Source organism: Parambassis ranga, chromosome 15 (assembly GCF_900634625.1).
Source record: "Parambassis ranga chromosome 15, fParRan2.1, whole genome shotgun sequence".
Classification (NCBI taxonomy): Eukaryota; Metazoa; Chordata; class Actinopteri; family Ambassidae; genus Parambassis; species Parambassis ranga.
Genome location: NC_041035.1, coordinates 4,980,399 through 4,994,965, shown reverse-complemented (window position 1 = coordinate 4,994,965; position 14,567 = coordinate 4,980,399). Strand labels below are relative to the sequence as shown.

The 14,567-nt window shown below is 40.2% G+C and overlaps 1 protein-coding gene across 5 annotated transcripts in view; it reads left to right on the top strand.

Annotated features, from left to right (window-relative positions):
• atrnl1a (attractin-like 1a) overlaps positions 1-14,567 on the top strand; it is a 180,322-nt gene that overhangs the window by 92,801 nt on the left and 72,954 nt on the right. For all 5 annotated transcript variants that reach the window (XM_028423948.1, XM_028423947.1, XM_028423945.1 and 2 more), the window contains 3 exons: positions 286-364; positions 1,894-2,051; positions 12,431-12,492. In XM_028423948.1, the coding sequence (XP_028279749.1) occupies positions 286-364; positions 1,894-2,051; positions 12,431-12,492 (299 nt within the window). The remainder of the gene's footprint in view (positions 1-285; positions 365-1,893; positions 2,052-12,430; positions 12,493-14,567) is intronic.

Genomic DNA, 14,567 nt, shown 5'->3' with positions numbered 1-14,567 from the left:
TGAGGACGAGTCTGCTGCCGTTGAAAATGTTTTACCAAAGGACCAAAGGTTAGCAGACCTGAAGGAGAATAAGTTACACACCCATACACAGTCTGGAGAACAACAACACGGACTGAAAAATTAGGCACGCAGTCAATAAACAAACCGAGAAATAAAATGGACAAGAGTTAGCTGTACATAGCGACCTCGCACTGTTCCATCTTCCATCTACCCTCGGTCAATAATGGTTTGTTCAGCTCAATAACATTGCCTTGTTAATTTGTTTTTTTTTGTTTTGTTTTATAGGCCAACAAAAACCTCGACATGTCCATAAATGCCTCCAACAACTTTAACCTCAACATCACCTGGTCCTTGAGCTCAACAGGTAGAGTTACCTTTTGATTTACTATGACACTTTGATAACTAAGTAAATATACCACTGGTTTCTTTGGGCTGATTAGACCATTTTTGGAGATGATTGTTCAGCCTCATAAATGTTAAAATACCTCAAGGTGACTGGGAGTTTGAAGCTAATTCCAAACTTTAACATAGGGTCAAGCAACAAACAAAGATTGCTGTCTACAGCCACTTGACTGTGCTGTAGAGAAGTGTCTATTCACTTGATGGTACAGTGTTGGTTTACACAGACAGGTGTTTTGATGTGTGTCGCTCTCGGCTATCCTGTTAGCTGGCTAGTATTATTTCTAGCATAATCATGCCCACCTTCAACCTGGGCACAGGCTTAATCAGACAGAGAAACAGCTGCAGGGCCTTTGAAAATCAAAGGCAGTACCTTTAATTAGATCAACAACATCTAAACAACTTTTTTTTTAAACTGGCTATCCCTGTGACATTTCAACACTGCAAAGATTTGAAATGAGCTGGGGTTAGGTTAGAATTTATATGCAGTCCATCATTCAGCTGTCTGTACAGATATACCACTCACTTTGGTGGTCGAGTGTCCTGGAGTGTCCTGGAGTGGTCAGATCCACTTCTTGCCCGCCTCCCGGGGATTCTCCCTCTTGACAAAACACATCAGAAGCTATTTTTGAATTTTGGCATCAGGGCATTTTCTACATTTTTTCCCCTCCTGATTTCAATTAAGATAAAAGCACAGTGCTTTCACACTTGCAGTGTCTTGGGGCCCAGTGTGTCTTCAGTTTGGGACTATGGGCCTTGTGTATGTGAATGTGTGTGTGTGCACACGCATGATTGTGTGCAGACTATTACAGAGTGTTTAATGGCCCTGATAAAGCAGGAGGTGGAAATATTTTATTCACAGCGTCTAAAAAACCCAGCCATTAACACAGAACTGCTGATATGCTCTGAAGGATACTGAAATCAGACCACTTGAGTGCCGCGAGAAATTCATAAGCTTGCTCTGAATTACTGCTTAGTGTCATGAAAATACTTCGCTGTGAATCTTAATTTGCCTGCTCGAGATGAACGGAACGCCCTGACATTTTCAAATTCAGACTGATTTCACTGCTCATCGGCCAATTATTGAACAACTCAATGTTTTTAGTGTGCTTCAATGTGCGACTTCACCAGGTTACAATGAAAAATCCTCAGGCTGTTACTCTACCTTACAGGTTTAAAAATTGTTTGACCAAGCATCCATATGTGCCAAGTTGTCAGTGAGAACAGGTCATGCAGAACTGTGAAAGTATGAATATTCCTCTGCTTAACCAAAAACATGCCAAATTCTCAAGAGAAATAGCACACACACACACACACACACACACTAGTGTAATGGTCTCGATCACTAAATATGAGTCGTCTAGAAAAAGTAAATCACTAATTGTTATAAAATATGTGACTTGTTTAGGTAGCTCTCCATCAGCAATTGTACGTTCAATATGCTTTATTTCAACACTGCCACAAGATGACGTTATCTCGGACTGTCACTCACAGCAGGCACCATCTCAGGTGAAGAGATGCCCATCATAGCGAGGACCAACATCAAGGAGCACCGGGACAGTTTTTCCTGTGAAAAGTTCAACTTCAGACTTCACCACAACATCACTTTCTACGTCTACGTGTCCAACTTCAGCTGGCCAATCAAGATCCAGGTAAAAGGATGATTTGGATAAGATGATGTTTTTTTGTTTCTTTGTTTGTGTGTTTAGTATTGCTGAATCACACCACCGATAGGAAAGATATAGAAGTATGGCTGCTAGGCCTGCAAAGAATAATTTATCTATTCAGCAAGACTTTTATAAAAATGTAAGAAAAAAACTCTAAAACTAACTAAAGAAATACTTTAAAATTTTAGTACCTATAAAAATGAAAAAAAAATTGCACAATCGGTTCCAGTTTTCAGACTATTTAGCCTGTACACAATCACTATTACAGTTATGCCAGATGGCCATAGTTATTTCCACAATCAGTGCAGTGTTCTTCTTTGTCTGTTTAATGGCTCCAGTATGTGGCCACAGGGTAAGGGCTCTGCCAAAGATTTAGAACATGGGTGAGGACAATAGATGGTGCTGGTTGCAGATGTGAAGCAGATGATACGCTCATCTTAACAGGGTTAGATTACAGGAAGTTGAACACACAGGTATTCGCCCTGAGGTTCCCCTTGTTTATCCAGATCTGAGCTCTGAGCTTTTTTTTTTGTTTTTTTTTGTAATTTAGTATGTTACATGATGATATTTTAAAGTTATAAGGATCATAATGACTTATTAATTTTTAAATAATCGTTGTATATTGCGGCTTTTACCCATCTAATGCAGGTAACATACATTTTTCCCAATTGGCCCATGGTAAAAAGCACACATTACTCAGACGGTGAACGGTGCATGTGTAAAGACATCAAGCATAATTTAATTTAATAAAATAGTTCTTATAAATTAAGATTTGTTATCTTGGAAATATACTAAAATTCTTTCCCTGTTTCTTAAAATGTCCCCTCCTTTAGGCTAATTAGCGTTGAATAACAATAATAGCTTCAAAGGCAAACTAAAATCTTATCAGAAAACTATTTAAGATGCACATTTAAGCATTTGTTCCTTGGTATAAGCTGTCTTTGAATTTGAATTTATTCAAGTGTTTTATCTCCATCCGGTGAAGGTGTTTGTAAGAGCAAGTTAAAAAGTTTGCAGCATGATCACCACCACCACCACCACCACTTTTCCAGGGCTGTCTCTCTGCTAAACATACAGCTCTGACAGGATGTTGAGCATAAACTATTCTGAAAAGTGTTTGGCAAATCTGCAATCACATTTAATGATCTGTGAGTTTTCCACTGTCTCTCCATCAATTATGCAGCACCGGATTAAATCTCCAGGCGGCAGCCGCACACACTAAATATTCACGCTGCTGCCTTATGATCCATTAAATTGAAGTAGACTTTTAGCGGTGATATTTTAAGATGACTGTCATGCAGGGTCTGGGGTGTGCACTGATGGATGGAGTCAAGAACTGACAGAATGGAGAAATTAGGGGAGAGTGAAGATGGGGCTGCCTGTTTAACTGATGTTGAGACTATACCACACAGACCAAAATGTGAAGAGAATGGAGACTGCCTAACTGACAAAGAGAGAGACGGACCGCAGCACTGCACACAATGAAAGATATAAAGTAGAGGATGGAGGGATGGATGGATGAAGGAAGAGAAGGAGAAGGAGAATGAGAGAGGAAGATGGATTGATGAACAGGGATGGATGGACAGGCAGATGGGTAGATGGCTGGATGGACAGTCGACTGGATGGAAAAGGGATGGACAGACAAATGGACAGATAGATAGGTGGAAGGATGAATGGGGGATGGCTGGATATACAGTTGAGAGGATGGGAAAGATGGGATGGATGGATGGATGGAAGGGAGAATGGATGGATGGATGGATGGATGGATGGATGAATGGAAGGGAGAATGGATGGATGGAAGGATGGATGGATGGAAGGGAGAATGGATGGATGGATGGATGGATGGATAGATGGATGGAAGGGAGAATGGATGGATGGATGGATGGATGGAAGGGAGAATGGATGGATGAATGGATGGATTGAAGGGATAGATGGATGAGTGGATGGATGGATGGATGGATGGATGGATGGATGGATGGATGGATAAATGAGTGGAGGGATGGATGGGTGGATGGATGGACGAAGACAATGAGAGGAAGGTTGGAGGATGGACAAGCAGGGAATGGCTGATGGATGGTTGATGGAGAGAGATTGGCACTAAAGTTATGATGTATAAAAGTGGATATTAAGTGGAAAAATAATTAGTAACATAATCCTGATCAGCTTTTAGTATCACAGCCATTTGGTGCATATAAATGTTGGTGTTTATAGCCGAGTGTCCTGCACCTTGTTATGGGTCATTTGTCCATCGATCGCCCCTCTCATATGCATTTCCCATTAATGCCACATTATCAGATCTCCATATATCTTCTGGTTGAAACGCGATATAATAATTACCGTGACAGAGCCTATCTTGCCGCCATGTCAGACAGGCCTGTGTGTAACATGAGGAGCACTCTGCGTCCAGTCCTGTGACCTTGGTGGCTTCTAATGCCAGAGCAGGGCAAGCATGAGAAATTGTCCCGAGAATTGATAATGACCCAGTCTGATATATTTGATCTAATAGACACACACACACACACAGGTCACAGGACACGGAGAGGAAGAGAAAGAGCTCAAACACTTGACAAAGCAAAGCAACAAATCTTGACAGCTACAGGGCAGGAAATGTGGAAGCCATTCCTCCCTGTGGGATTATTTCAAGTGATTTTAGCGCCTCACTGACTGTGCTGCCATGGCGTCAGATTCTCCTTACCCAGTAAATAAAGAATGTGGAATTTGGTGTGACTATCCATGCTCCTCAAGAGTGTACTCTTTAAGTTTTTCAGCCGAATCAGTGTGTTTTTGTACTCTGACAATAACACACTGGGGTTAAAGGGTGGTTGGACCAGCTTAACTAAAGTTTAACTGTACTTTTTGTTGTGCCTTTTACACTTTTTGGTCATTTGGCAAGCCTCACAACCACTTTAAATACAGAAAAATACTGAAAAAGAGGCATGAACACATTCTGTATACATGCTCACACACACATGACATACTCACGTGACTCATGTGAGTGTTTCCCCCACGGTGCACTGATGTCAGCAGGGAGGTGAGGGGTGGTTGCAAGGCAGGCGGAGGTGTTGGGCTCGGTCATTCTGCTGGAACAGATTTTGATTGGCTCTGTCACGTTGACCTTGCACCTTCATCCTCACTCACCTGCATTCGCAACTTCTGCTAGAACGTTCCTGGTTTGAATGTGTGTAGGGGCAGCATCAGACCTGGAGGTATATTTCACAAACATCTGTGCTTGTGTGTGTGTTACTATATCATGAAAAAAGTTATTTCATAGTCCGCTTTTTTTTTTTTTTACCTAAACAGGAATCTGCTTAGAAGTCTATAACTTTAAGGACAAACAAATGTAGATCAAAACTGTAATTGGTTCATTTTGACACCATTTTTCTTCAAATCAGGACTGGCCTGGATTTGTTTCTAATCTAAAAATCATGTTTTATTGATTGAGCCCACAAACATTATGGGAACATGACCCAGTTTCTCTCTTCATCTGTTTGTTTTGAACGAACTGTTAATTTAGGCAGAAGTTGTATAACTCCACACCATAACTGTTCCTAATTTGAACGTCTCTATTTGTAATTTAGCAGAAAATGTTATCTCAACTGGAAGGCGCTGTAGTAATCAGGTCCTGTTTACGAGACTGAATTAAAATCAAGAGCAGGAAACATAATCACACTTTTCTGGAAGAAGAACTTATTCTTTTTGATTGTTGCTCCTCATTTGTATTTTGTTTTTTTCCTGGATATTCTCATCTGGACATACGTCCTCGCTCTCTCTCTTTCCCTTATGCATCACAGCATATAGGCCGTCTGATTAAAAGCCTTCTGTCAGAGATGAGCGGCCATTTGCTGTAGAATAACTCAGGGCTGTGGTGATTTGATTTGCTGCATGCTGCTCGGTCACTTATTTATCTCTGTGCTTGCCATCATTGAATTTGATGCCTCTCCTAATCAGATATCTGACACACACATATACAGTATAAACACCCTTTGCTGAGCTTGTCAGCCACAGTGTGTCCTTTATTGGATCAAATGGTTAACTGTCCCTCTTATCCAGGCAGTATTATGTTCCATAGGGTGGAAGGGAGACTCATTACCCAGGCAGGAAGTCATCAGCAACATCAGGATAAATGATGCAGGGTGTGCGTGCGTACGTGTGTGTGTGTACACCAGTTAAAAGGGCATGTGTAATGATCAGTTGATTTTATCCAGACGGTTCACATTGGGTGAACTTATATACGCATAAATATTTGCTGGTGACATACTGCTTCATGTCGATGCTGCCCTCTGTAGTTATTGTGTAATATGTAACTTCAGAAAAAGCTATGAGTCCAGTTGATTGATTGATTGAAGCTTTAACATGGCCTGGATGAATAAGTCCTCACAGACAAATAATAGTCAGAAATTCTCTATAAAAATAAAGAAAACACAACAATTGATGGTCCAACTAAACATTTGTGTTTTTCTGCAAAATGTATGTGTTGCCAAGATAAAATGGGGAACTGTATGCAATGATAGGTAGGTCATTATATAATAGAATTGGTTTGTTGCATTTTTATCTAATGAAGTATAATTAACTCCTAATGTTATGCAGGAGTTAAATTCTAAATACATATTCAAACATGAAGCTGATACGTATGTCTGATATGTAAACAGACAATTATAGGTCTTCACAATAGTTTGACAGTTTAATCAGATTCCCTTACAAATAAGTAAAAAAATAGTTTACCCTAACCCTGTTTAAAGGAGCTACATCTGCAAGCTCTCCCAACAATAAAAGACACCTGTCCACAGAAGCTATCACTCAATCCCGATTCCAAACTCTTCACCATGGCCAAGACCTTGTCAGGGACAAGACTGTAGAGCTACACAAGGCTGGAATGGACTACAAGGCCATCACCAAGCAGCTGGTTGTTGCCATTATTCACAACTAGAAGAAACATAAAATAACTGTGTCCCTCAGTCTGGAGCTCCATGCAAGATCTCACCTCGTGGAGTTTCAGTAATGATGAGAATGGTGAGGAATCGGTCCAGAACTACTCAGGATGATCTCTGATCTCAAGGCAGCTGGGACCAGAGTGACCAAGAACGGTAACGGTAACACACTACGCCGTGAAGGACTGAAATCCTGCAGTGCCTGCAACGTCCCCCTGCTCAAGAAAACACATGTACAGGCCTGTTTGAAGTTTGTCACTGAACATCTGAATGATTCAGAGCAGGACTGGCTGAAAGTGTCGTGGTGATGAGATGAGACCTAAATCCAGCTCTTTCACATCAACCCCCCGTGTCCAGCATGACAATTATCCAAAACACATGGCCAAGGCAACAAAGCGTTGGATCAAGAAGAAGCATATTAGGGTCTTACAGTGGCCTAGTCCATCTCCAAAACTTAATCCCATAGAAAGTCTGTGGCCACCAAACATTAATGACTTGGAGAGGATCTGCAAAGAGGAGTGAGACAACATCCCCCCTGAGATGTGAGCAAACCAAGTGGCCAACTACAAGAAACGTCAGACCTCTGTGATTACCACCAAGTACTAAAGCACGTTTGGTGAAGGGATCAAATAATTATTTCATTCATGAAAATGTGAATTAATGTATAACTTTTTTGAAAAGCATTTTTCTGGATGTTTTTGTCATTGTTCTGTCTCTAACTGTTCGAATAAACATACCATTGAGATTATAGACTGATCATTTCTTTGGCAAACCTACAAAATCAGCAGGAGTTAAAATAATTTTCCCCTAACTGTAAGGTGAAGCTTAACTCATTTGCATAACATGTAGGTGGAGGCAGCACTTGGCAGCTGCCTTAGTTTGGTCTTTAGGTCCTCATAAATATGTAAATAATGAAGAAAACATGTGCAGTAAACACATCTCTTGAATTTGTTAACATGTGTACATGGATTCTATAAGGTCCTCCTAATTTACTGTGCTACTGATTTGGGCTACTTTAAATTGCTAACAGGAAAAGACTAGGTGTGATTTTGCTTTTTCACAAAGGTGAGGTGAAATTTTTCAGCAATCTAGAGCATGATGATAATTATTATTCCAGGAGTTAATGACTAAATTTGAAGATTTAAATGGATACATTGGGCATGAAAACTAATCGTTTGACACAATCACTTAATTTGAAGGTTCAAGTTGGTGATATGAGGATCAGGTTTATCTAATATTTGAGGAAGATATCTGAAGAACAAAAATATTAATGATGATGAGATACTTCTTCCATGATTAGTGCTGGACAGGCCTCTTAGTCAGTGTATGTATATGAGCGGTATTTATGCTTAAGTAAGAATTAATGAATGAATTGAAACCCTGCTGTTTTCCTCTCCCCTCAGCTTGCATCCTTCCTCCTTCCTTCTCTTCTTCATTTTTTTTTTCCTGCACACTACTTTTTCCCTTTTCTCCTCCCTTCTGTTATTGATTAGCCAAGCACTTTCTTTCATTCCAAGCTTTAACAAGCAGCTCTTGGTTCACAGTGAGGGAAATAAAAGGCAGCCCACTGCTGTCACAGCTTCTAAGCTTGTCCCCAGAGGGCCACCATAGGCCCTCCATAATGACTGGACTGTAGATCCGGGGGTCCTTGGAGCCCTTTTTACGTCATCCTTGTTCCTCTCATCTTTTCCTTCTGTCTCACTCGTATTCTCACACTCTCTGGTAATTGCACTTCCAGTTTCAAGATTAAAAAAAAAAAAAAAGAAAGAAACTCTGTGAACAGTCAGTTGACCCCTGATCTTCAAACAATTACAATTTCTTGAAAAGTAATACTGCTGTTGCTGCTGTGGGATTGAGCATTGGTGTGAGCGTCCTTTCAGCGTTTATTTGTCTGAATGCTGGAGAATTCCCATCTGTAGTTGTTTTTTCCTGACCCTTTCCTCCCTGTAGTGTTTCCTCTATAGCTGGAGTTTGAATCAGAAGCAACTCTGGTTTAGCAGTTAGAGCCCGGGTTCCGATCGTCAAATTAAATATCGTTTTTTTTTTTTTAAATCTGTCTAACCCAACAGAGTGGTTAATACACCGAAGGATACGTTACAATCATTTACAGAAAGCTCTCCTGAAACTCCTGAATCATAACATCCATCACATGAGCCTGAGGAACTGAAAGTTTAATAGAAATAATCATTGATAGGTGTTTTGTAGTTGAAACATGCTGCACATTTCTAAGCTTCTCTTTGAGGTATTAAAACTCACATAAAAACTGCAAAAGTACTCTGATCCTGTGTGTACTTCTGGGATCCTGATGTTTTTCCCTTTTATAAATTGTGTAATGGTTAATGTAACATTTAACTCTTTCAAAAATCTCTTTAAACCCTTCCACCCCACGCCTATTTTTTAAGGCATCGGCTTGAAAATGGCATGCCCAAAATAGAGTATATCTCAGCAACCACAAGGTGTATTTGAATACAAAGACAACGAGAATACAGATTACAAAGTAATGTCAAGCAATGTAGAATATAGTGAGTTTTAGTAGAGGCGACAAACTTCCAGGATCGTGGGGTATGTGTACCAAAGCTGTGTGTAAGCATCCGTCCCACTATGAAAGCCTAGAGTTTGTTTTCGACATAGGAATACAAAGAGATGCAAAGGATTCAACTGCGTTTTGGACAAAAAAACAACTAAATTAAAAAAAACAGCCTGACACATGCGCGCACCCTGTCCTCCCTCAATGAGGGTCTTATTTTCTAAAGATAGTGGATTTACAAATGTGCCTTAAAGATTTCTTAAAGATGGATGTAACTGAACCCCAAGGGATATTCAGAGACTTGTTATATATAGAATACTTGTTTTTCAGTATTCTGAGTTACCTGGAGTGTTCTTTTGTCTTCACGGTGTAATTGTAATCAGGGATGCTGATTGACTGAACATTTAAGTTGCAGCAGCTTTCATCAAATTACAACCACCTGAGACTCAGCTTCCTATTTCACTAATTGTAAGATGACAGGCACCAACTGGCTGGAGCCATGTTGAACTTATTCATTGTATGTTGCCCCACAGTGCTTGTTTTTCAAAAAGTAATGTTTAGTGAAGTACAAAGCTGTGCATGTGTGTGCGTGTTTTTGTGTGTGTGTCTGTGTCTGCAGTGGAGTGGAGTGTGCTGAAAAGTAAAGGGTGTGGTCTAAACAGCTTATTGATTATAGTTGTGTTTAACGACTGCAGTTGTTGTAAATTGAAATGATGGCTGTTGGCTGTGGGACTGGAAAGTGTGTGTGTGTGTGTGTGTGTGTGTGTGTGAGAGTGAAATTAGGAGCAATGCAGAGTCCAGTGTGCAAGTTTGTTTTTGTGCCTTACTGAATATTTGTTTTTGAATGAAACCATTTATTAAGTCGCATGTGTTTATTTATCCACATAAATGTGTGTGTGTGTGTGTGTGTGCAAACTCGTAATAAGTCTTTTATATTGTCAGGGGGTAATGATGTAAACTGCTGCATTGGAACTGTGAATGCAAAGCCAGGCTCTTTTCTCCCTGATGCCTGTATTAATGCTGCGTCCCTCTGGAACAAAATCAGCTTTTCAGCAGCTTTTTCACTGTCAGGCCATTTTACCTGCTGCACAAATGCTGGTAAACCTCTTAAGCCCATTCTGCCCTATTTCTTTCTCTCTTCCCCTCCCCAAGTAGTCTCAGAGGATTCACCAAAGACAAAGACACAGCCTCTCCGACTATTACGGCCATTTAAAAGTATCCCCATGTTAAAACTGTTTGAAATTCATTGGCGTCAAATGTATTGTGATGCCTCCCATCAGCACCTTTTATATTTTATGGCCTCTGCCGTTTAAACTGCAGCAGTTTAATGATCTGAAATGGTTCACTTATAAGGATCAAATAATGCCACCTGCTCATTTGCACATCAGTTGTACCACTTTCCAGTGGTCTTAAAATTTCAGGACAGAGAGGCAGTTTTTGAATGAATGTTCACCTCTTAACTTAAAAATGAAAGTAGAGAGTTCAGGTCTGCATGGCGTGGTGTGATCTATTATGAAAGAGCTTGCTGACCCACATTTGAAGACATCTGAAGTGAACACACTGCCTAATTATAAAGAACTTTTTAGATCTGGAACTGAAGACAAACACTTCACGGTAAAAACTCAAGTAAACAACAAAGTATTACAACTTATGACCTCATTCGGAGTACCTAACATAACATAAGTTAACATCAGTGTCATTCGCTGTGTGCTGCTGTTCCAATACACTTCTCAATGGGTATATTTTCCTCTATGGAATACAGTTTTACATACAGTGACCCTCACACATGGACACCTGGCAGATTGTTACATTCAGGTTACTTTAGCATCAGCTTAACTTGAACTGGAATGTTTCATTCATTGAGATCACGTATGTGTTATTTTAGTGTTCCCTTTATTTTTTTGAGCAGTGTATAATTAACCCCAATATTTAGGGGCATCCAAGGACAGAGTGGCACACACTCCTGCACAAAGTATCTGCATGGATAAACCACTGGGACTAAGAGGCCAAAACCCTCCCCAGTAATCCTACTGGATGTCTGAGTCAACATGTATCAGATCTGTGGCTCTGGACAGCAGAGCGCCACATACTGCGCCAGCAACCCGCAGCACAGAACACATGATGATGGATGGTGCAGTCAGTGGATTTAGTGGAGCTGTAGCATGCAGGAGGTTTCGTCAGAAGTTCAATTGAACAAAGTGCTGCAGAGTAACAGAGAGAAGCCTTCTGTTACTGGCTAATCTAATAATAACCTACGAACCATATGGTGGAGCTCACTTTACGAGGTATTCGTTGTGTTTGTGTCGGATAGAGAACATGTGTAAATGTGTGTTTGGCAGGAAAAAAAAACAGGTGAGAAACACGTTTATCCGCAGTTACTGCGTCATGTGATAATCTATAACATGCCCACGGAAAGGAAGACGATATTTTACCACAGCTGGAAAATAACGCCATTCCTTGTGTCAGTCCAAATTTATAATTTCCACATCCACGAAACAACTGCAGACAACATAGAGGCTGCATTCCAGCATAAAAAAATCCTCATCCCATCTGTAAAACATGGTGGTGGTGTACCCCAGCAGACGTGCCAGTGCAAACACTAAAAATGCAGAGGGCTGGCACTCAGAGTGTTTAATAGACACAATTCTTAATTTCCAAAGCATTTATTACCCTTATGTGGCCTGTTCTTTAAATGTCCTGTAACAGAAAACTAGAGGTTTGTTTGTCTAACATAATACAGAGTAAGAATAGAGGACAGACAAAACATAATCGATAAACTAAAATATTTGCATGGGGAGACAATACATGTTTTGATATCCATAACAGACAACAACATCTGAATGTAAAAGTCGATACTGTTAGTATAATTAATTAAAATAACACAGGGAAACTTTGTTCTTATTCAACAGATCGCCTTCTCTCAGCACAACAGCATCATGGACCTGGTGCAGTTTTTTGTTACCTTCTTCAGGTAAGTCTTATTTACTTTATGCAGTACTTTTTTTCCACCACAACTGGGCCATAACCTGAACTCACACAGTTACAATAGGTGGTAGCAGCCTCGGGCAAGACACTTAACCCCCAACCAGCTCTGCTAACATTCTGAATGTGTTCAGCGGTCAGGAGGAGAAAATGAGGCGACTTCTAGGAGTTTTGATGCAGAGAATAGAAGCAGTATAAAGTTATGTGCTTATATCATATTACACTGGGACACATTAGGATGATCTGTTTCAGCAGTTAGGATGTTCAGGTGGCAGATTGAAGTCTTGCATTACACTAAAATGCTAAGATACAGTCAGCTCCTCTACTTATATTAACCCTACTTATATTATAGGCTTAGGGTAGAAAGGGTTAAAAACTCAGTGTTACTTTTGTTTTTACTGGTTAGGTCTATGCATCAAAAGTCATTTGTTAAATATAGGAACTGGTCATAGTCTGGCTTAAAACAGACCCTTTTCTGGCATGTTAGGAGGTGAAATGGTCCCCTGGTCTCTGTTGTTTATGTTACCATGGTTACGACTTCTGCCATTTTTTTACTCAGGTCTATGAAAATATATAATCTGAATCTGATGGTCACATCTTGTGGCTTAACAACAAAATAATAACAATTATTATTATTGGTTTAATATAGAAATATTGAAATCACTTCACCTACACTGTGCCCATTATAAAACAGAGTCAGACCAAGCAGTGTTCTGGCTGAGCATCCTGCAGACAGACTCTGGATCTAATGAGAGTGTTTTGGGAAAAAAGTCTGGAATGAAGTCTTCTGTCTTCAGGCAAGATTCTGCCACTCAGCTATGACACCGGACAAGTGTGTGTTTTTGTGTGCTGCTTCCTGTATATGTTCATATGTATGCTCTTTACTGGGCCTCTGCTTGTGTAAGTGTGTCAGTGTTTGTGTCAGTGTGCAGCCATGTGAGGAGTCATTTTGTGCCCAGGGCCGGCTTCTGGACATTAGCGACCTTTAGGCCAGCATAAAGAGATGATGTCATCATTAGGAGACAGTGTCACAAGTTTTGCCGAGAGAGTTTGAGCATGTGTGTGTGTGTGTGTGTGTGTGTGTGTGTGTGTGTGTGTGTGTGTGTGTGTGTGTGTGTTAGTCACTGCATCAAATTCTCAGTGAGAAAAGGTTAGGTGCTACAACTGCTGATTTTATTCGCCTCCTGTGTTATAGGTTATGTGCATATTGTTTAGTGAGTTGCATTTACTACACATAAAGACAGGCATAAATAGAAATGTATATTTTACATGTAGAATTATCAACCCCACTGCTCTACTAACCTGTTTAAGCTTTGAGCACCAGGTTTATGCTTCAGCCTCCACCTTAGCAGGCAGCTGTTTGCAGCAAATAAGCTCTGATAAAGCCAATGTACTCTGTCTGTTCAGATACAAGCAGCAGGCACTCACAGTTGGCAACAATCTGCTGAAGAAAGAGAATCATCAAGCTGCTAAAGAGACAACGATTTTTCTCAGGAGGTGGTGGAAGATAAAAGCAAAGGAGAGTGAAGTTTATGTGGACAACAAACTGTGTGGATACATCTGTTGATGTGTGATAGGTTGCTTAGAACTGGTCACAAAAAATATGCAGCTTTAAGTAAAATGTAGCTATCATTTATAGTACTGATGTCAAATGCACCATCCTATGTGAAATTCTTCTAAATAGTACAAGTAACACATCTCTTAGGCTGTAACCTCAGAAAGCACATGCAGCAAGAGGAACAGCTCCATTAATCTGAGATTACATGCAATCTAGATTATGTTTGGAGATTGTCTGATTGTGTGAAACCAGAGTGCCAAAGAGCCTTAGTCATGACTCTGGGACTCTCTGACAGTGTGTGTGTGTGGTTGTAAGTGTGAGTGAGGCGTAGCCTATGGCCAGAAGTCACAGTGATGAGATGGAGTCTGGCAGTGGGAAGGAAAGAGAGAGGAAACATAAAGTATGCAGCAAAAGTAAAACAGGAAAAAAAAGAATGGACGTATTATGGGCTAGTAATTAATATTTTTAATTTTGTCTTTATATCAAAAAAATATAAATGGAAATTC